Consider the following 23787-nt stretch of genomic DNA (forward strand, 5'->3'; position numbering starts at 1 on the left):
TTTGCACCATGCAAAATGCTTGCTACATCTGGCCCTCTCTTCCTTCCTGTTTCATTTTTGCAAAGAAGAATGAATAGCCACTGGCAAAGAAGAATTGATGACCTGTTTCCTGAGAAAAATTTACATGAAAAGAGAAATTGAATCTTTGTGTGTCTTTTAAAATGTATTACTGCTAAAGGATGTAAGGTATATTTTTATAAATGCTTGTTTTGCAAAAACTCTAGATCAGGCCCTCAACAATCCAGAGATTAAAGTGCATCACATGAAAACAACGACCAGAGTACACTGCTCAAACCTCCAATTGAAAAAAATCATCAGGCAAATTTGCATGTAGAATCCATTTCATGAATCATAGCCAGAGTTCTTTAGGCAATACTACTGTCAGAGCCTATCCCACTAGCTCAGCAACCAGCGTTCATCACTTAAACATAACAACACAAACAAACACCACACAAACCCTTCGCCAAATGAATCAAGTCCACAACCAGTGTCCAACACTCAAACCCCAAAACCTGAATCTATTGCATAAACACTACCAAATTCCTCTACATAAATTCAACAACCAGACAACATCACATCAACACTAAGTCCAAAGCCATCAGGAAAATGTGCAGCCTGTCAATTTCACATAACCCTAAGCAGAGTCTTCTGTCTTCTGTGAAAACTTACAGCCAAGGTTCATTGTACAATTACTGTCCACAACAAACACAATTCACCACATAAATTCACAAGCAGTGTGCACTTCTCAACTACATCGGCTGAAACCCACCACACAAGCACAACAAACAGATTCCACCACTTCACCACACAAAGCCATAACCAAAATTTGCCAGAGTACACTCCACAAACCATACAACGTAGAACATTCTCTCACCTCAGAAACACAAAGCAAAGTACAGCATGCAAGTCCACAATCAGTCAGGCACACTAACATAACAGTCATAGTGAAATACAGAAACACAAAAAAATTCTGTAACACAACCAGCACAGACAGGGTATAACAAATCCTTGGCTTTAGGCTGTCACACCAATTTATCAACCATATGTTATTTTTCTACTGACACACATGTATATGTTTTGCACACAGAAAAAACTGACTGCCCTATCCAAGTTTACTTCTTGATTGACACGTCGGAGAGCATTATTCTTCAGACAGCGCCAATCCAGAGCCTGCTGGACAACATCAAGCGATTTATCCCCCTCTTTTTGGACAGAATGGAGAGTGAGGCATACCTGAACCAGGTGGCTATCACTTGGCAGTATGCTGGCCTCCATTACTCAGATGAAGTGAGGGTGTACAGCCCAATGACCTCTGATAAGAACGACTACCTCAGAAGACTCAAGGACATTCAGTACATAGGCCGTGGAACATTCACAGACTGCGCAATCTCCAACATGACCAGTCAGATACTGCAGAGTCAGAGACCAGACACCAAATCTGTGAAGTACGCAGTAGTCATTACCGATGGCCACGTGACTGGAAGCCCCTGTGGTGGAATAAAGCATCAGGCAGACGCAGCTCGCGATGCTGGTATCAAGTCTTTTGCTGTGGCACCCAGTCATGATGTGTATGAGCAGGGACTGCGTGAGATAGCTTACCACCCACATGAGCTTTACCGCAGCAACTACGCAGTCACCACCAGCGAGGATCTGCTAAAGATCGACGAGGCCACCATTGATAAGATCATCCAGGTCATGGTAAGAAATGCATGCAGGCAACAAAGAAATAGTGGTACCAACAGGCGTCTTCAGAGACCAAGGAGGTACAATGAAATTAACTCCTGCAGCAGCATAAATGTCCTAGTAGAAAGATTTGCCTCCAAGGAATAAGGAGATATAGAAATAATGAATAGCCCTTTTTGTTGAAGGGGTAGAGGAGGCAGGATAACTCTAAAGCCTCTACCACCTAGAAAGGTAATTTACAGTCTGGTCCTAATTAGATGTGTAGATTTTCTAACACACAGAAGGAGTGAATAGGTCATGAGAAGCACATCAACAGGGACATACCAGTGTGGCAGTAGACACTAAGACTTCCTGAATGTCGTAGAGGTCATGGTAAGGATATGTGCCTTAAGGGGTGGAACAAGCAGGGGTGGTAAGGCCTGCACTACGTCATACACGTGACTCATAGGCCATGACAAGGAAGTGTACATTCAGTCAATGCAGTATAGTGGTCATGTAATGACTTGTGCCTTTAGGGGCTTACCAGGACATTCATAGTCTGTGCTTGTGTCTGCCATTGTGAGGGATTTCCAAAGTTTGTTTGTACCACAGAGAGGTGCATTGTCTCTAATGCTGGTCAGGTTAAGTATGCAAGGCGAGCACAATTGCTGGATTTTGGGGGAGCACATACATATGCGATCCCAGCTGGCTGCAAGAGACCAGGAAAGTGTTAGTGGAATTCAAGTTAGAGGCTGTAGTCAGTAGAGTTCCTCTCGAAGCAGTGAGATGGCAGAGCCTGCGGATGATAATAGAGTTGATAGTGAACATGATTTAAAGTGAATTTCTGCAACTAATTTGTGTCTTTTCTTTTCTTTTTTTCTTGTGACAGAAACATGAAGCCTATGCAGAGGTGAGTGTGAGCTGCAACGAAGAAGTGGACTGACCCACCTGTTTCTAAACATCAAGTACCATACCACAACTCATAAATGTACACTATTATCTGATTGCACTTCGGTCTGAGCAAGAGGTGCCCCAATGTTACTTAATCTAATGGTGTTATCTTTGAAGGATGATCTGGTGGGGACCTCCTGCCATATCATGACGAACCAGTGGTGCAGGGAGTCTCCCTGTGCCATGGTACCCCACGCTCCCCATCACTGGTGATACTTCTCAGAGTCCTATATTCTTCTCAGGGTGAGAAAGGTCCACCTTCCCCTGTGCCTATCACCGTGCCTCAGTGTTAAACCAGGGAGGAGGAGCTTGGGGAGACCCTATGGGGGTTACACTGGTGGGGGAACATGTTGCGTGGCCACCTGCACTGAGTTCTTCACTGAGTGCTAGGAACTCCTGGTCTCGCGTCTACACTCCCTACAGTATACTGGCACGACTCCAGCACAGCCAGAGACGTCCTGCACTGCTGCAGAAGCTCACTTGGCCAAAAAAAGTAACTTTTATTTACACCCTGGCAGTTTCTATCCCATTGTAACCTTTATTTACCGAACGAGGGATTGGAAAAGCTGTTCTGGCCCGTCTTCTATGACCCGCTTCTGTGATGCCGGTCAGTCTCTAAAACCCTGTCATTGCTTACAAACATGTACTTATTGTTGGTTGTTATTTTCCAGTCAATATTCTTGTGGGTCGATATTAGAAACTCAGTACCTGATTTATACTTTTTTGCGCCGCATTACCATCAATTATTGACGCAAAAGCGGCGCAAACTTACAAAATACAATTGTAATTTGTACGTTTGCGCCGCTTTTGCGTCAGAAAATGACAGTAATGCGGCGCAAAAAAAGTATAAATCAGGGCCTCAGTGTTAATCTGATACACCCCTACTGCTGGTATACGGTGAGGATCTTGCAGACACCTTACAGTAGCCGACCTCCTGTGGTATCATTGTGTCTTCATTGCACTAGAGATGTTGAGACCTCCTCTTGCAGCACAGAGAAAGACCTGACTTTTGCGGCTAGATGACCCAAATCATGTCTGTCACTTTCCATTGGTCTTGACAATCTGGATGCCGCTTATACTTTCTCTTCTAAAAGTATTTACTTTCTCTTCCCTGCAGTGCTACAAGATGAGCTGCCTGGAAATCCCAGGACCTCCTGGACCAGCGGGGTACCGAGGACAGAAGGTATGAACTGGCACACCATGGCAATTACAGCCAAAGTGTTCACAGGAGAACCTGTTCACCATGCGCCAATGAAAGGTGTTTTTTACTGATATAAACAACAGGACAGTGGAGCACAGAATGGGCTTGACATGGGTCTCGAGAGCTGAAGTCTATTATTGACAGTCAAGTTTATTGGTATATATCACCTGCAGTACTCTGAGGAGTTTGTACACCTCTTGCTCCTGCACCTCTGATAGATTAATCCACTGTAATTTCTAGAAGGTTGCCATGATCCCCTGTTTTATAATGAAATATTTTTGTATTGTTACCAGTGTCTATCCTTTTCAAGAGAGGTAGGCCAGCTTATAAATAAAGTAGTTCATTTTACTGCAGGAAAATGTATGGACATCAATTAGGAGTGGTCAGGAGCAGCAGCTGATGGTTTGTCCTGTGGTACCCCTGGCGTTACCATGGCTATCCTTCTTCTCATGGGTCTAATTCAGTGGCATGACATGAAAGTAAAGAGAGATCTGCTTACTTTCTGTAGTTTTTATTAATTATGTGCCCTCTACAGGAAACAAGAGGCTCTTTTGAAGGGCTAACGATGGAACAAGCAGATCAGCCCTTTGTTGTCATGGAGAGAGGTCAAAGGATGCATGATGTGACATTCGCGATGCCAATTCCTGGAAAGGCTGCTAGGGTTAAAGCAGATATTTTATATGACCCTAAAATGAGTCTACTCTGTCTCTTCTGATCTACCTTACAGAGGCAGCAATTAGTCAGGAAATCTGCCGGTTTCTATGCATGCCCTCAGAGGAGCAGCTCCTAGTGACTGCCTGTGGTAGCCCTAATCTGTCATATCTGACATCCCTAAATTAGTTGCACCCTTCTTTAATATCCTTTCTGTAAACATTTGTTTGTAATGGGTCAGAGTCACCACTTCCAAAGTCAAAAATGCACAACTTAATTTAATAATTGAAACAATTTGCTGAATGTGAAATGGCCAATAATACTCTTTGGCCTATTTCTGAAGTGAAAGCTCTGCCCTTTCTGGATTTGAACAGGAAATCTCAGTGGAGGAAAATGGATTTCTTTTGATGACGGCTTTCCGTACTTACCCAACAAATTGAAATCTTGAGAAAGGTTGATGATCAGTGATACATCCCACCAACTCTATTTCATCTGCATGATACTTGAATTAAAAGCAGTTGAGACAACAGAGCCAACTTTCTCAATCTCAAATTCAGAACATTGTTTACTTTGTGATGGTAGCTGGCACCTACACTCATTTTGGAGACAGAGACTTACATTTATTTCGTCATCTTTGGCATAGAGCAAGAGTAAGCAAGACAAGGCAGAAAAATTAGACAAAGATAGAACACAGTTAATAATGGAGAAAGTTAATGGCGGATGGTGACATTTGAACGTGGTGGGTCATAAATGTTTGGGGTGAGTGACCTGTGGTAAGCGAGCATAGCAAGCCTGCCTGACCATCATAAGGTGGGTTCGTTGGCAGAGGGGGTGGTGGTGATCTCCCACCGAGAAAATTTTGAAAAAAGAGTGGGCAAATGGTGCATTTTCAAGCACATTTGAGAAAGCAAGAAGGTTAATAAGGCAATTGTGAAAGTGTAATTATGACATCAATAAGGAGATATATTTTATATGCTGATGACAGACAAGTCTGTCAGCAAACGGCGGATGTAAAAATGCTGCTCTGTTAACAGAAGGTAGACAGCAAAGAATGATACTTACTGGCCTGCTCCTGTCTAAGAAGGAGTGTATTTCAAACTGGAGAGATATTGTTTTAAAATCAGACTTACATCACCTGAATCTGGCCAGCTAATGATGGTCCGAACCAACTTTGCCATACCGAAAGTGAAGGACGCCAATAGAGGGACTAGGACATGCAAGAGGGGAGATGTTTGGGCACCTTGCAATAGATGGTGTGCCTCTTTTATTCAGTACACCCCACTTATGTTTTACTTTTACACTTTGCACGCAATGTAAGGCCCCAAAAGGCACACATTTTGATTAAAAGATACCCTTCAGACTAGTGCCGTACATTATATATTTGTTAGGTGTGTGTGTCTCACTAGTGGGCACTTTAAAACTCAAAATATTAAGCCTTAAAAGGTGATGCAACATGCTTGGGATCGTTTATGTTCTGAGATCCCTCTTGAAAGAAAGTGTTTCTAAAGTAATCAACAATTAACATGCGCAGTGAAAGGAAACACTTTCAAAGCTCAAGGGAAGCATTTGTTTCACTCTGTCAGAATTGCACTGACATATGGTGGGATGTTGTTTCCTGCAGTTCTTGGCAGCACACTCACCTCTAACCTGTGAATACAACACTCAACACCTAAGAAATTATTAGTTTGCAAATGACAGTTAGAGTGTTTTTATTAACATTTGATTCGTTTTTGTGGTGAAGTCTGCAAATATCTAATAGATTGTGAATTATGTGGTAAGTGCAGCAGCAAATCCACGAATGTACAAAAAATACTGCAGGCTTGAGGAATTCCACGTGGCCTTCTCATACTTTAGACATAAAAACACAGATCTCCAAAACGCTGTGGTCCACTAACTATACAGGTTCATTCTCAGTTCTGACTAGAACTGCATCACATGTAACTGCGTGTGTCTGAATATTGAATTAATTAGATTTTTTAACCGCAGACCCAACCTTGCTGAAGTTACTTCCGCGAGGTCGCTGCTGCGCCTAAAAAAACAATTTAATCCAATATTCAGACACTCATCACATGCAGCAGTCTTGCAGCAGTAACATTGTTACCACAATTCTTCGAGGAAAAGTTGATAGCGGGGACACAAAGGGTGATAAATATCCCGGACAGCCGCCAAATTATATGGTCATGCATTGGCATTGCATTCCTGTAGGCCAGAGGGCTTCAAACTGGGTGCGGACCACCCTGAGGGTGCCTCAAGTGATCCTGGTGTGGGGGGAGGGAAAGGGGGGTGACAGGCTCTAGCCAAAAGAAACATTATACTGATAACAGGGCTTTGTTTTAAGCAGAAGTATGTCATTGCATCTTCAAAAAGTTAACGGTACTTAACTGCAATGTTTAAATAGGTCTAGACATATTTAAACATTGCCATCTTTATAAAATAATTGTGAAAAATTCTGAGGGGGGGCCCAATGATTTTTATTTTCCAACTGGGGGGGTGTGGCATTAAAAAGTTTGTAGACCACTGCTGTAGACCCTGTTTGCGGACTTCATTTTCTAACGATGCATCACATCGGGCACATAATATGCCCCTTGCATTACCACTGTCAAATTTTCTCCGAATATTTGTGGTAACGTTAGTAACGTTACCACAGTTCTTTGGGGAAAACTCGATAGCGGAGAAGCAAAGGGTGATACATATGTCGGCCGGCCTCCTAATGATATACATGCATTGCAACAGTAGGCCCTGGCTGTGCTGCATTTTCTAATGTAGCATCACATTCATTGCATTTGGCACATAAAGTTACCACCCACAAGCTGTTTTTGGGAATTCCGAATTGTCAATAAACGTGGACACCTGCCACATATTTCATATAGAAAGTTTTAGAAATAGTGTCTATTTTATTCCGTTTATAACACAAAACAAAATTTACTTCATGGAAATGTAGTGTCTCCTATGCATGTGACGCACTGCGAATTCATCGTGGAAAACCAGCATTATGGGAAGTCCTGATTATGGGTTTGGTTCGATGAGTGTTATAAATTGTAACAATCACCAAATCTTCCCTTAAATCAATCTTTCCCGAATCCTGCTTCTCCTCCTTCCCCCACCACTACACACTTGTCTTCACTGCCCCTTCTCTGCCCCAGTTCCATTATTGTCCCACGGTGCCACCTACATTTGCCTCGCAGGATTAAAGTGGCTGGCTCTTAGTGTTGTCTAGAGACTCATGACCAATCCCTAAGAGGATCTTCGTGACGGTGATGATCGCACAAGGCGCAGACTCAGGACCTTGACTCGAACGTGGTCACAGCAGCACAAGGTCAGGTGTGGTCTGGTTGGCTGGGAGTGGGGAGGAACAGACAGGCTGGCTGAGCAGTTGCCCAGCACTGGTAGAAATGGCCAATCACTGCATGGCTTCACAATAAGCCATTATAGTGATTGGTCATACTCCGTGGGCAGGGCCTCCCTCTCTAAGCTCAGAAGCACTATTAAGACATGGCTGTTTTGAAAATCTGACAATGAAATGGCTCTTCCGTGTTTCTTTTGCCCGTAATGTACATTTAATCACTTTTTGATGGATAACTTGGTCAATATAAATCTAATAACGTTTTACCTATAAATAGGAATATGGGTGTCAAATTGCATCACTACTGCCCATTTTTACAAAACATGCCCTTGGGAGGCCCTTACAAAATGCGGTTAGATGGGCTTTGCTCATATGTCACACTGGATTATTCAGTAACACATTAATTTATTGAGCACCCCTTGATTTTTTTGAGTTCAGGCCACTGGCCAACCCCTCTGAACACTATTCCACCATCACTGCATGCATGCCTCGCATAAGGTGTGGAGTCTTTGCAAGCAGACAGAGCCTGGAAAAGCCACATGGATTTTAATAGACATTCAGCCTTTGCATGTTTTTGTTCCATACAGCATCTTTTAGCATTCTTCAGACATTGAATTAATTTGGAATATTGTCTCACATGGCCATCGGTGGTGTTCATATTACGGAGGTGTGACTGTACTCCCGAGTACAGTCAGTATTGGAACTCATTGACCACTGATAAATAGACTTGAGGAGTGGCAGGTGTCCTAGAGTGCCTCCTTATGGAATTAACTGAGTATTGCAAGTTGTTCTGGCGGGCTGCTTTACCTGAATTACAATGTATGGCTGTGAACTGTTCCAGTATCTAAGACACTGTTCGGTCTCTTTTTACCAGGGTGCCAAAGGTAACGCAGGGGAGCCTGGCGATCTTGGAGATAAAGGAAGGCAGGTAAGTGCCATATTAGCCCCAAACCTTTTCTGATAAGCGATATGCAGGAAACAGCCCCGACCTAATATATTTTGTCTTCTGTTTACTTCACAGGGAGATCCCGGTATAGAGGGTCCCATTGGATATCCTGGTCCCAAGGTGAGTGTCGTGGCCTGCCGGACACGTGGTATGTTAAGATGTGTTAAAGAGCTCCATGAACCCACCTGAGGATGCTTTGTAGCGCCTTGGGATCCATAAGCAAGGTCGAGATATATAAGGGAATTCACAAAGTGGCATTTGTAACACACTCTTTGCACAGAGCTGTAACTTGAAAGTACTGATATTAGGGTTCTAGTTGCCCCCAACTTAGTAGAAATTGATAAAAGGCAACACAAGACAGAAACCTATTAAATATTCAAAATGTTATCAATGTAGCTACAGGGCTAACGATTACCTGCTGAAAGGGCAGTCAGTGGCACTTCCCAAAGCCTTCTCAAAGGCTGCCGAGTAATACAAACGCTCTCAAAGGCGTCGCTCCCTTTGTATGGCTGCTTCAGTCCAGTATCATCGAGCGCACACTTTGATTGGAGCAGACGTGAGAGCTCAGCATTTTCATGAAAAATATTTCCTGTGTACTCATGGGGTGTAAGGCAGGCTGTTTAAACTCTACCCCTGCTTCCCCGGAAACCCAAGTATCTCTTTAGCTGTATTAGTTTGGTCTTGCTGTGTGTGCTAAAAAAGTTTCATATTGCCACATTAGCGCCATGTTGGAGACTGCTCCACAGTGTAAATTTGAGTAGATTTGAACTATAACGAGACTCAGTCAAAGGATCTTCAAGCAAACAAAAATAAGGGTAATCTGTAAGTGATGTTATCTAGGTAGCATAGGAGTCTTACTTGCATCGAGGCACAGATTAGATGCGTAGTCAAACTCTGAAGGTCAGTTTGAATTTAACCTAAAATTACCTACTTTACATATATTTGTGCATTATAAAATTACACAAGTTCATTAAGCCCTTGCTAGATTTTAAATATGTTGGAGGATCTTGATATCATTTTGAGACACTCTGGTGTGAACAGTGCTAATGCATTGGGTGCTTCAGCACCACTAATAAAACCAACACCACTTTCTGAAGGATGATGTCATAGTTGCCATTAGTTGAAGTTGAATATAATCATCCTCATTATTCTGTGTAACAAAATGTGCAGTGTCACTAGCAAGCCACAGGGTTTGCTTCTTTGTCAATTTATTCATTTGTGTGTGGTTGTACATAGCGTGGACTAGTTTATTACAGAGGTAACCAAGTGATGGAATAAAGGGGACGGTTTGAAGTAGGAAAGGATACTCATGTATCGGAGTTTACACACTGACATGGCATACATTGGCTTATCATTTAATATTCCATAACAGCCAGTGTTTATAATTTACAGTTTACGGAGTTTCGTTTTCAAAGGTGGAACGGCATACATTGTCCAATCTCTATAAATATTCTATTATTACAACTTGAAGAATTTTCAACTGGGGGCAGGTGTTTTTGAAGATATGAAAGAGTCTAGTCAGAGAAATGTGAAATGTCTCAGATTGGTTTTGGTTTGGTTTTGGGAAAGATGTGGATGCTTGCCTGGGCCACGAATCCCAGCTCTTGTGATGGGATTTATTTTCAGACATAAATCCAAATTGTTTCCTATGTGGGAGTTGTTTCACTTCTTGATTCTTAGTTGGTAACACCAGGGCCCATATTTATGGGCTTTTGGAGCAGGACAGCACAGCAAGTCATCTTGTTGGGCTACCCTGCGTCAAAGGGAAACGGCAGGCATGGACCGTACCTATGGCATGTGGCGTATTCCTGTCCTTTCCCACTGCGCTGGTGTCAATTTGGCAGCCTAGCGCCAGCGTAAGCACTCTTGCTCCATGGTGCAAGGGTGTCTGCGTTTTAGGCAAGATTGTTTTGCTGCAAGAAGGGGAACCTTTCTGCACAAAAACAATTCTTGGAGGTGTTTTCCTCTTTCTATGTGTGCTGCAGAATGCAGCACATACACAAAGATGGAAAAAGAGGAGAAATAAAGATATTTCTCCTGCTTGCGCTTTCCCTGGGATGGCATAAGGTGTTGTCTCAACCCGAGCTTTACAAGTCTTGTAAATCTGGCGATGCATCAAAATCCATTAGTGTTGGGTGGAAACACCCGCCATAACGCTCATGGAATGTCTCCCTTGCACAGAGTAAGGCAACGCAGAGATTTGTGCCCCCTTGCCTTACTCCATATCTACGAGCCATTTAAAGCCACGCAAAGCCGCTTTGCGTGGCCTCATAGATATGATTGCAAGGTTTGCGCCGTCGTTACCTCACAAAAAGGCAGAACAAGGGGCTCGAAATATACCCCAAGTGTGGTTGTGGGATGGTGGATACTTAAAAATAAGTCTAGAAGAAATAATCTGCTCAACATAAGATTCTCTGGCATCTGCTAGGTTCAGATGCATTTTCAAGAATATCCGTAGAGTCTTAAAAGCTCCCCAGGGCCTCAGACAAATGAGCAGCGTAACCATACACCTTTGGGGTTCACCTGCCGTAATTTAACATCCAGACTTTTCTCAAGGGTACAAGATTCACCACTCCCTAAACTCACTGACCAGTTGAGGGAGCATGAATCTATTTCTCGTGGCTGAGGGTAACATTTATAACCTAAACTAGCCACTGCTGCAAATAATAGAAAGTGGTGATGATTCAATATCCAAATGTCGACTACAGAAATATTGTACTACCAAAATATCACGAACTAAAATTAGTATATTGATGTCAGTGGAATAAACCTAGTGCTTAATTTGAGCCGGTGGTTTCAGGTATTCGGCACCGGAACTTAAATGTCAACTCTGGCATTTATGACAGCTGCCACATGGCAGCGCTGTTTTATGTAATATAAAGGTAAGCAGAATTACAGTTCATTATTATTTAAATATGCATGTAAAACAACTAATACCTGCTGCCAAGCCATTCTTACAGCTTTGGGGGCCTTGAACAGTCTGGACTGTCACAGTTGTGATGGTTAGTAGTTGTGTAAGTACTGTCATTGGCAGGGCTTGGCAGTGGCAATGGATGGTTCAAGATGCAGTGGCCTCCCGATGAGGGCCCTGGCACTTATTTTTTTAATACAAATTACGCACTTAGTAATCCTATATTTTTTCTTTTCTCTAGGGGGGTCCTGGTATGAAAGGCGAAAAGGTAAGAATTTCGAAATAGTTTTTTCAAAATCCCAACATGTGGAAAATGGACTTTGGTGGGATTATCAATTCATACCTTTTTTTTGTATTTCCACAGGGAGATTACGGAAGCGATGGCAAAAAGGCGAGTCCAATTTCTGAAATCTATTACTTGTTATCATGCAATTTCTAAACTTGTTGCTCGTTGTGAGCACAATTGTCTTGACTTATATTGTGCACTGTGTGTTCCAGGGTGCCATGGGCTTGGCTGGAAGAAATGGAACCGATGGGCAGAAGGTAAGGTGGCTGCAGCAGTTTAGTCTTTATTTTAATTTCTGAACATAGTCCTAGTAAGAGGAAATAATAAATCTGAGTGGCTTCAGATTGTGGGCGCCCTATACCCGAGGGCGCCCTTTTAAGTATCCAAATGCTTTCAAGTGTTTCAAGACCTGATGCCCACATTCTTCCATATCATTCACACTCTTTGGAGTCTAAACATCAAGAATTAGAGTCCATATTTTTAATTCTCATTCACTGTCTTAGAAGACTTGTTGCCAATTGGATGTCTCTATTCACTTTTGTAGGATTCATAAACACTGAAATATGATGTTATGACCCACACATTTCTTTAATTTGTTGAGCGGAAAAAACTTCAAGAAGCGATGTTTGCATGCACATTTTTAATTCCCACTTCCCACTGCATTTCAACAGGGAAATTTCTGTTCCAGAGCGCCATTCCTTTTCGTGAAAAGCAAAACAGAAAGCATGGTTTTAAAATATTTTTTTTAACAATGGCTCACAATACCCAAAATGCCAGCTTAGGCCAGTTCTAACTCGAGCCTCTACATTACAGGACCCATTAGGATTGGCCAGGAAATGGCCTGGTAATTTGTGCCACAAACCACCTGCAGTGACCAATACCACAAGCATTTGTAGCTTAACGATGACAGAATTACACCTCATTACACGTTCCTGGGGTCTAACATGCAAGAATCAGTGTTTCTTCCAGACTCCCGATTGGTTTTGCCCACTGGTTCACCCATATGTTTCAATTGCTTTCAGCACTTGAATTGTTTGGCAAAAGGCTTACAAGCCACGATGTAACCTAGGAACAGCTCCCTATTACAAGATTTCCCTGACAATTCATGCTTCCCAAAACATTGGCAGTGGCATAGCAGTTCCTATAGATTAACCAGACACAGGAATTAACTCAAAAGACTTCCGATCTAAGCTCAACACTAAAACTGTTGCCATCCGACTCAACGTATGGGCCTATTCTTACATGGTTTGTGCTTAGCTCGGCAGAATATATCAAAATCCTGGTATAGAAGGACACATCCTGGATTTGCTCTCACCATTTGGCTCACACAAGTATAAAAAAAAAATAATAACAAGGAAAGTTTTAGAGGCCTTTTACAGCAGAAGGAAACCATTTCTGCTGCTACAGAGAGCCTTGCCGGGAGCGACAACTCTTGAAAGCCATCTCGATTCCCTGCTCTGAGCCACTTTATCTCCCCTTCTCCCACCTATCCCCACTACAAGGAACCAGGTCTGAGGTGTCCTCCACTCCAGCACTCATTTAGGACAAGATATCTCGATCCCACCTTCCCTGCACCCTGCACTGTACCCTATAGCCTTTCCTAGCATCTCATGCATGATGACCGAGGGAGGACTGCACGCTTTGACTATCTCCTGCTCCAGGATGTCCCACCAAAATTGGATCCTCAAGCAGGAAATTGTGAGCAGTAGGCAGGCTGAGAGTCTTACTACACTTCTTGGCAAATTGAGTAATGCTTGGAAATTTAGGCCAACCTTGTGTAGGTTGAACATTTGCTCACTCCTACATCTAGTACATTCCTGGAGTATCTAAAGAATGAATTCTCCACCCACATACCCAACATACTGCATAGAGCTGACAACAGGAGTCCAGTGTCTGAATCCCACTTTTCATCCTCCCAGTTCTTCTCTTTTCTGTTCTTTGTTCTTTGTGTTAGGTTTCTATCTTCTGCTCATTTATCGATATTTTACTTTTTCAGGGGAAACTGGGACGAATTGGACCACCTGGTTGTAAAGGAGACCCAGGAAACAAGGTGAGAAAATATATTTTATAAGACTATAGATCATGATGTCTAGTGTTCCTGTATGGACATGGTCAGACTGGAAATTAAAATCGACCGTGTCAATAATGTTCAAACCAGCCCCACACTGTAGGAGACCTCATCTAGATTGGGGCCAAGGGGGCTTTCTTAGTTGGGTCATGGTGGCCCACTAACCACTAAAAGCAGCCCCCTAGCCTGGAGCCTACGGGAGCATGCCAGAGTGGCAGAATACCTAGTCCGCCATGTGCTTGAGAGATTCTATGTAATGCCAGTAATGTGAGATACTCTGGATCCTAGATGGAAATACTCCAGACAGAACACATCACTTGACATTCACCAACAAGAATGCACAGTTTCAAACAGTCTAAGTGATACCCATAGGTCAAAATACTTTGAACAATAGCCATAGCCATAACACTGTGCGCCACTCGTAGGTCAGAATATTGTGTGACAACACCTGTAGAGAGAAGAGCAATAATACTAAGACTAGTAATCAGAGCTCAAAATAATTTGAGCGGTGTGTGAACACATGGTAATATTCTGGCCAGTATTAACAGGGGGCATATTCTGGTTCATGCACATAGGTAAATATATCATGCACAATACTTACTCAAAATACTCTTCACTATATTCACAGGTTGAAATATGCGGAACAGTACTGTAGGATATGTTCATGGTGTAAGATACTAAATACAAAATACTATAAAAAAAACAGTGCTCATAGAGTGAAACAATCTTGGCACCACCCAGACCTGTAAAAACTCCAGGCAATCCTAACTCAAATTATCCTAAAATGATTCACAGTTTAAAAAACTATAGGTAATATCTATATATTCAAATACTCATGACAGTTCTAATAGTTTTATATACCCTCAAAAATATCTACAAGTAAAATCACGGCAAAGCAAATAGTTTGTCATACACTAGTCAGTACTATCACTTGTTATTACCGTAAGCACTAACAACAAGTGAAACTCTCTCAGCAATAACGAGTAATGTGTTTTTTTACAAGACTCTTCAGTGCCCATAGTAAGGTGACGAAGAGCCCATGCACCTCATGATGGCATTACGGGAAGCCTGTCACACATGCATGTCTGGCAGTCTAGGTATGCCTCTGTAGGGGCATATCTTGGTTGTGTTCCCTTCTTAGCATCCCTGTGGCCACTGAATTATTTTGGTAAAGCTATACAGTCAACTTTCCATGGACTTAAGTGAGGGGTACGAGCTCTACCGCTGACTGGCCATGTGATACCTCTCTCACTGTCCGTGGTACCCCCAGCACCAGAGTTAATAAGGGCAACAGCAAGGGACAGAACATAAACAGTGCTCGGCTTATCCTGTTCATCTTCTGTAGGTTACACTCCTTATTTTTCTTCTAGTCTATCAGCAACAAGGGAGGCTGTTCAGGAGTTTAGGATGGTGCAAGGGGTCAACTCTGTGATGTAATCAGGGGCTAAAGGATATTTAATATCACTTTTCCTACACCTGACATTTGGTGTACAGACGTACATGAAATCTGCTGTCACTATATTTGCAAGCATTTTGATTCAAATTATTACGAAGCACAAAACAAACATTTTAAAGAGTTGGCCATGATGCATCAGTGGACAGAGTCACTAGAGCTTGAATGACTTTAGCACTCAGAGTCAGCAGGTGTCACTACAAAGACATCTCTTGCCTCCTGAACCCCAGAGCAGTAGGTTAGTCATTTCCTCCGGTAGTGGTTATCGTGTGCTGCTTGAACTGCTACATTTGATACTATTGTGCCCCAGACATCAGACACTAAAACTGTTTTGTTGTTTTCCAGGGTCCTGATGGATACTCAGGTGATGTGGGAGAGAGAGGAGAAGACGGTGACCCCGGAGTAAAGGTATGCACGATCCACATCTCATCGTCTGTGCAGCTCAGAGACGCTTAGGCCATCTGCGCCCAAATAGATCTAAATTCTATGACCTATACACGCTGACTCCTGTTTCACATGGAGAAATATTATTTTATTCTGTCGGTTGTTCTCATGATCTTATCAGTCTCGGTTTTACTTGCATAGTAAGGTCTCTATTGACTTTTGTCTATATAGCCTTAAATTTCACACCCTCATAGCTCTGTTTCTCCGTGTGCCCCTGTATTGTCTGCTTACCTTCTGCGTCCTCTCTTCACTGTCCCATGCAGTGTCATTATTACCCTATCACCTTAATTTTGTATCTCTCATGTGTGTCATCTTCACATTTGTGTAGCATTTGCTCCCCAAAAGACATTTAAACATGATGTTGATAACTCTACCTGGGACCTCATTCTTTATTCTCTCGGTGGGAAAACATTGCTACTGGTTAGTGAAGAGCTATGTTTTCAGGATTTTATGAATATGATTATGCTACTGTTGCTGTTCTGTTTCACTCAGTGTGAGAAGGATCTTTTGTCACTTCACCGTGGTAGAGCAGGAACAACCAACCTATTGTTTTGTTGTTTGTCAATCTGAGTAGCTGTGGTTGTGATTCATCAGAGGAATGCAAACTTCACAGAGGTTTGTATGGTAGGATTATATTTCAGGGTTGGTTGGTGTTAGCTCACCTGCGCATGTGCCGCTCAAAGCACACTGTTTATCATTATTTGGAAATTGTGACTCATTCTTAAAAATATTTGTACCCTTGCCTTACATTTCTGATAAGATTAGCTTATCCTTGTTGTAGTGGTCATAGCAGGAATTAAACATTGTCATGTTTGATATTGTATGTGATCAGATAAAGGTTGGTAAGATCCAATGGTGCTACTTTTATACCCCTCTTTTCTATATTTCATCTTATTTCTGCCATACATTGCATCTGTCATTCTCACTTTCCTATGATTCCAACCTTTTTTGTCTCCCAGCTTTCAGATGCATATCTTATTCTCCTCTGGACCTCCCTCTTTCTTCGCAATAATTTTCTCCTTTGCTCGCTTTTGTGGTTCGGAAATTGCTCACTCACTCCCTTATGTGTTTTGCTCTTTCCTGTTCATAGTTTTGTCTGCAGCCAACCATCTCCAACGTTTTTCTGGGCATAGACTTTCCACGCTTTTCTTTTGGAGTAATGGAGGTGCTGGCAATGAACGGGTTTAAGCAGGGCAGGCTCTTGTTCAATATGGGTTAGAACAGCAGTGATCCTGGCATTATTTTCACTGGAGTAGTACAAGTTCAGAGACTCTGATTTCTCTTTCAGGGAGATCCTGGTCGCTCAGGGCGAAGCGGACCTCCAGGACCACCAGGAGAAAAGGGAAATAAGGTAAAGTGTGCATTTTCTGGCCAACTCAACCAGTTTGGAGCTTCCAAAGAATTATAGAAGTAAAAAAACAACTTTCCCGGTCCTTCCTGCTTAGTACATATTCAACATAGGTACATAGCTAGCGGACAATGTCACACAGTCTCAGCCTTCTTTCTACAGAACCATGTATCCTAGGTATTCCTTTCAAGTGCCACATAAGTAACCTCCATTGGTCATCTCTTCTCCCCAGTTGTACTCAGAATGTCCAAGGACAATGGATGCTGGTAGGCTAGAGTTGACATATCAATCACCACACGAAAATGGCAAAACGAGTGGCCTGAGCTGATCAACATCCCCACCCCTGAAGAAGATCATTGCCATTCACCTCGGAATAAGGCAAAATGCGACTGATCTGACAAACACCAAACCTCTTACATATGTCATGAATACGAGATCTTTGATAAAATAACAGCACCACCTTTGATGAAGACAATACCCACCCATTTGAAAAAGACTGATAGCCATACTTATGAAGGGGCTCTACACCTTTAAGGAGGACCAACATCTGTGATTTTGAAGAAGGTGAACACCAACACCACTGAGAGTCAATACAAACTCATGATACCTTATGCTATGTGTTCACTGCCAGTCCAATAGGTAAAACAATGACACAAACATCTAGTAAGAAACAAGATTTGTGGGAGTATTCAACTCAACTTATCTTACTTGAAAATGATGTTTTATTCCTTGAACATTCCAACTTCTTCCTGTCCTACAGATGTTCTCTTCTGGTGAATGTTTGATTCATAAAAGTCTGGGACATTCCATTATCCCTTATTCCTGATATATTGGATGTCACAATGCTCCGAGCGCACTGTAAGCTTATTAAGAACCCTGTGGAAAGAGAGGTACTGGATATTAGGTTTTTTTTCCAATTTTCACAGAGTGACATTTGCATGCACCTTTCGTAGACAGCCCATGGAACAGGGGAAGCCCCAGAGTGTGTAGCCCACGTTACCTCCCTAATACGTGCTGTCTTTCTTCCTACAGGGTGGTTTGGGGAACCCTGGAGCTCCTGGAATTCCTGGCATCAAAGGAGGAAAAGGTTCTCCTGGCACCGCTGGACCCAAAGGAGAAGTGGTGAGACTGCAATTTGTATCTCACATAATCAGTGCAAGATTCATTTTTTCACCCCAAGAATACATGTTAGTGTGATTCATATGGAAAATCTCTTATTTGTTTCTCCATCAATGACCAACCTTTTCCCAAGACAGACATTACAAGAATGTAAGTTACAGCACTGGGATATTGAAAGTTCACTGTTATATCTGCAGGGTATTATCTTGAGGGCATGAAGAGACCGGGCCCTTTCTGTAGGATGGCATCTGCAGGGCCTAAAAAGAAAGATCACCTTCCTTCCAGTAGAGTAGAAGCAGGTCACCTAGGAAGGAAGTCACACTGTCACTCAGTCTCTTCATTCTGTGAGAAGCAACTCATTCACAGAGACTGGCATCTTGTGTAACTTTTATGTTCGTGTACAAATCCCAGATTACACAGTAAAACGACAATGGTTAAAGATTGTCTGTTGTCATTTGCATAAATACCTCTAGTAAAGGAAGGTGAAATTAAAAGAATTAAACATAGCATTTATTTTGAAACATCACTTAAACATTCACTGCAACATATACATATCCAAGATTGGTCATAGCAAACAATGAAAATATGTGTTGAGGGAGTCTTGGAGATGTGACCAAACGTTTTCCAAACTCAAGTTCCTTTCACAATTCTTATTTTTCACAAAATGCATTATAGAAGGAGTGTCTGAAATAGCTATTTATCTCTTACAGTATTTGTGCCAATGTGTTTGGGACTTACTCAATCTCTTATAAAGTTCATTATTTTAAATTCCCTGGGACAGATTACAGGTTAGTTTCTGACACTTATAGAGGGACATCTTCAATTGTATGAGTTGTAAACTGTTTGTTAGAAGTCTTCACCCCAAGAAGCAAGATGATCTAATTGTCTTTCTGAGGCACAGCAGGATACATTTCTAATACAGAAGAGAGTTAAAGTCCCTCGTTTTGACCCTCCAGGGCTATCCCTACTAGCAGCACTTTTGTGAATTGTGTAAGCCTTCCCAACTTGTCCCCTTTAATCTTAAATACATGAGTTTTAGATGGTTTGGCACAAACCAAGAGAGGTCCAACACTACTTGCTACTATAAAGGTACTCCATGTATAGCCTGCTGAAGGGTGAAGACATACGCTTGCTGTGGAAGAATTTGAACTTTTGATATTCAGGTTACACCAGATGCCAACAGAGAATGTTTAACCTGCCAAGCCATCTGATTATGAGTGTCCTGGAGTGAGATGAGATACATATCTACCCCAGGTGGTGAAATTCAGTAACCTGTGCTTCGGAAATACTTGGCTGCATTAAACATACAGGGCATAATTCTCAAATGTAACTTAGATGTAGTAAAGTTATAAGTGTGGTGTCTATGCACTCTGGTGGAATCTCGAATGCAGAGACTCTGCCACCAGGGCGGGGACTCCCTCTTGTAAAATTACTACATGTAAATTACCTTCATAAATTGGGCCCACAGAGTTTGGTGTTTGCTGCACCAGAATCCACAAATTTCGGTGTGTGTATGAGGTGTGTCCTCCAGTTTATAGCAGGAGGTTTGGCATGCGAAATGTACCTGAGGGAAAATTGCGCAGATATGATCACACCTAGTAACCTTTGCACAGTATATAATTCTGATCCCTGGGTATACTGGGGTTTGTGCAGAATGTGGAATTACCCAGTCCAGTTGTAATCAGGGCATTTGTGCCTATCTTTCCTACACTCCTTTCTGTGCCCTAACATTGCATCCTTCTCTCTTTCTTTCACAAAAGGTTTTACTGATTTCCTTCTGTTCTTCTAGGGCCGACGAGGTGACCCAGGTCCAAAGGGAGGCCCAGGAGTAGATGGCGGCAAAGGAGAAAAGGTGAGTGGGCGATGCTAAGTAAGAAGCATTTGGGGGAGAGGCTGAAGTGATGAGCACAAGAAAGTAGGTGTAGGTAAGTGAGGTAAGGGATTCGAGAAGTGTGTGTGGGGGGTAGAGGAAGCAATGGCCATGAGACAGGGATGGTGGTTTCACATAAAGGTGGGTGTTAATGATTTCTCAGGGTTCACTCAGCTGGAGGTGTAAGTGTGATCGATTGTATGCAGGGTGCACTATTGCTCCCGCCCTCTAGGATGCTGCTGTTCTCACTGGAGCTGAGACAAGTCAGAGGTATGGGGCTCTTCTTACGTGGCTCAGTGATTGCCAAGGGGTCACTTGGACTGAATGTTGCTCAGTGATAAGTAAGCCGTGGCTGCATACAGACTTTTACTTAGCAGTAATACTGTTATTTACAATTCTCGTAGAGTCAGCCATTTAAAAACAGGACACAGAAATACCATAAAAATGCGGTAGTGTACGTGAATAAAAGCCACTTCCGTTGGAACAGAGTTTGTGAACCCATCGGCAGAGCTTGGCACACCCTGACGTTTGCTTGGAGCGGCAGGAGTTAAGGGGTGGCCGAACCTTTTTACATCAGAAATCCTGTTCATTCCATACTGAGCGCCAGGGTAGTGGCCGCGGAAGGAATATGCAATTGTGTTAAGTGAGGCTGTGGTCACCGTAATGTGGGACTCTGAACACCAAACTATCACTGTTTTAAAAATAAAAACACGAACACTCCATTTAATTTATTCTGTGTCAGAGAGATTGCATGTTTTAAATGTGCTAACCAAGGGAACTAAACAGGAAAGGATAGGAGGCGTCATGGGGTGCATTTGGCTTTATTCATCAAGGTAGCAAAAGTTCTAGGCCTGACACTGTTCAAGAATGAAACAAACTGCCTAAATGGACCAACTCAGTCTCCTGCGCTGGGAGATAAGGAAAGCACTCCAGACAACGGATAAGCGTTATTTCGGAGTGGTCTGCATGTGTATTCGGGCTGAGGTCTGTTGCCTAGAGCAATGAGTCTCAATGATGTGTCAGAAGGGATAGCCTCTCCGCCATTAGAATAGTACTTTATAATACGTCATAATAGTGTCTCCATCGTTTAGACACTCTCTAGATGGAGCGACAGAACTTAGTAACAGAGGAGTTCGTATTACTGACTCTAGAAGCACATGGTAGTAGGATCTTAATTACAGATTATGGGGCATATGTACAAGCCCCTCGCACCACCTTGCAACGCCATTGCATCATTTTTTTTTTATGCTAAGGCGGCGCTATAGTGGCTTTTCCCCAGCGCCATATCTACAGAGTGGCACAGTGCTTGCATTGCGCCATATTCCAGCCCCTTGCAGCACATTATGCCTGCATCAGGCATAATGTATGGAAGGGGGGAGTTCTGTCGCAGGGAGGCCCAAAAAAACTGATGCAGTGAAATTTAGAACATTTCACTGCACCATTTTTCTGTCATTTTTTACGCCAGCTCAGAGCAGGCGCTAAAATGACGCACCCATTTTAATCATTGGGCCTCCCTGTGATTTGCTGCACTAGCGTCAACATTTTTGACGCTAGTGCAGCAATAGCATAAATTTTTTTGACGCTAATGTCCTAACATCCACCATGGTGCATGGTATTGTAAATACAGTGTAACCATCGGGGCAGGGGCAACGCAAGAAGAGTGGCGCATCAGGATCGATACGCCACTTTCTTGGAAATATGGCCCTATGTCTTGCCCTTTGGAGATTTGGGTAAATGGAGCAGCATTTTTTCTGGTACATGGGTTACTGACCATGCTTCCACCACACTGAGGGGCAAGGGCAGCTCCTCCATTAGCCCTCCATTAGGGTGGAGGAGCGTCGTCCCCCGCCTGCAGCGATTATTGTTTTTTACCAAAAAACAATAATAAACTGTGTTTATTATCATTTTTTGGTAAAAGGGGCGGGGCCACGGGAGTGATGAGCACTGAAGGGGAGTGCAGAGCACCCCCCCTCAGTGTGTACGTATGTTTGGCCAGCTGTCTCAGGCCTGGGTGCAGCCTGGCTGGGCGCTCTAAGCCAATCCTGAGGCTGCTCTGAGCAGCGTCAAGATTGGCTGCAGGGCAGGCTGGGAGCCTGTGCCTGCAGCCAGCAGAGGAGCAGCTGGAGCAGAGCAGCGCAGCGATGGAGGTAAGTGTTATTATTATTTTTTTTAATTTCATTTTTATTTACCTCCCCCTCCCATGCGTGCTGCCCGCAACCCCCTTTTCTGCTCACTGCGAGCCACTACTGCTGAGGGGAAATTGGAAAGAATAGGACAAAACAGGGGAACTGGCAAACAATGTGACATAAATGCAAGGCTAATAAAAAAGATTGACTGGACAATAAATGTTCTGCAGTGTACGCTAAGAGATGCATTTTTCTATTTATCTTTTAGATTCTTTATTTAGGTACGTTCTATAAAGTGCCACCTGCAGCCCTTAGTATATTTCACTCTACTTTTCTCTTCATTTACAACCAGTGCAACCACAACTTATTATGGATCTAAAAGAAAGGAGAACAAAAAAAAGAGTGAAAATTATTAATTCCAACAAGAAAAAATTACCTAGAAAATTCATTTGTCAACAGGAGTAGGAGCAGTGGGTTTAAAGTGTGAATGCATATTTGTATATGTGAGAGAGTGTGTATGTGTGTTTGTGTCTGTGTGTGTAAGTTGTGTGGGACCAGATTCTGGGACTGTGGGGCTGTGTGGTAGAGGATTATAGGATTGAAGCTTGGTGTGTGGTGTCCTTTGTAAAATAACCCACTGTGAGAGGGTGGAGTGAAGAGATAGGAAAGCCACCTCACTGAAGATTCCTTTGTACACAAAAAAGAAAGAATAGGCAAATAACACTTAACTGGAACCCAGATGCTCTTGGGCGTGCAATGCTTTCCCTTCCAGTGGATCTAATGCAAAGCTAAAAAAAAACCTGAATAGTCAGCCATGCTCCTTTACATGTTGTGAAGGCTCCCCTTTTGGTGGTCAAGCTCAGAACCTAAAAGAAACTAGAACTGACTGCTGTTTAAGGCAAAGGAAAGTACAAAATAGTAATTATGAAAGTACAAGGAAGATAATTAAAATAATACACTTCCTAAGCACAAGGAGAACAAAAATGACAGAAAATTAACAAAATGCTGCCTTGTCAATAAAAAGAGAAAGTGTGGAGTGGTGGGAACATCACCTCAAGGTCTAGCCCTACATCCAAAGTGAATGCACGGCACCCTTTGTAAAGTAGCACATGAGAGAAGGGGAAGAGCAAGAAAGTGCAATGGGTTTGGAAGCTTGGAGGGCTGAATAGTCAGAGTCACATGAAAAGAATTTCTGGGTATTTGCTAAAGGCTCCCTTCTGGCAAAAAACTAAAACAAAGAACAAAATAGTTGGTAAACAAATAAAATAGTGCATGAAGATGTGCATGGAGATGTGGGCTTACTGCCTCTAGACGTAGGCCTAGAAACAGATAAAACGCACAATAAGTCACAGTTGACCTCATTAGAAAAGCCCACATGATAACAACATGCTCTTACAGGGGAATCATT

The 23787-nt window shown here is 42.7% G+C and overlaps 1 protein-coding gene across 2 annotated transcripts in view; it reads left to right on the forward strand.

Moving 5' to 3' along the window:
* Positions 1–23787, forward strand: part of COL6A2 (collagen type VI alpha 2 chain) — a 102458-nt gene that overhangs the window by 22827 nt on the left and 55844 nt on the right. For both annotated transcript variants that reach the window (XM_069225484.1, XM_069225483.1), the window contains exons 3-15: positions 1088–1698; positions 2552–2572; positions 3731–3796; positions 8683–8736; positions 8830–8874; positions 11907–11933; positions 12030–12056; positions 12164–12208; positions 13948–14001; positions 15818–15880; positions 17205–17267; positions 18297–18386; positions 20173–20235. In XM_069225484.1, coding sequence (XP_069081585.1) covers positions 1088–1698; positions 2552–2572; positions 3731–3796; positions 8683–8736; positions 8830–8874; positions 11907–11933; positions 12030–12056; positions 12164–12208; positions 13948–14001; positions 15818–15880; positions 17205–17267; positions 18297–18386; positions 20173–20235 — 1229 coding nt within the window. The remainder of the gene's footprint in view (positions 1–1087; positions 1699–2551; positions 2573–3730; positions 3797–8682; positions 8737–8829; positions 8875–11906; positions 11934–12029; positions 12057–12163; positions 12209–13947; positions 14002–15817; positions 15881–17204; positions 17268–18296; positions 18387–20172; positions 20236–23787) is intronic.

Source organism: Pleurodeles waltl, chromosome 3_1 (genome assembly GCF_031143425.1).
Source record: "Pleurodeles waltl isolate 20211129_DDA chromosome 3_1, aPleWal1.hap1.20221129, whole genome shotgun sequence".
Taxonomy (NCBI): domain Eukaryota; kingdom Metazoa; phylum Chordata; class Amphibia; order Caudata; family Salamandridae; genus Pleurodeles; species Pleurodeles waltl.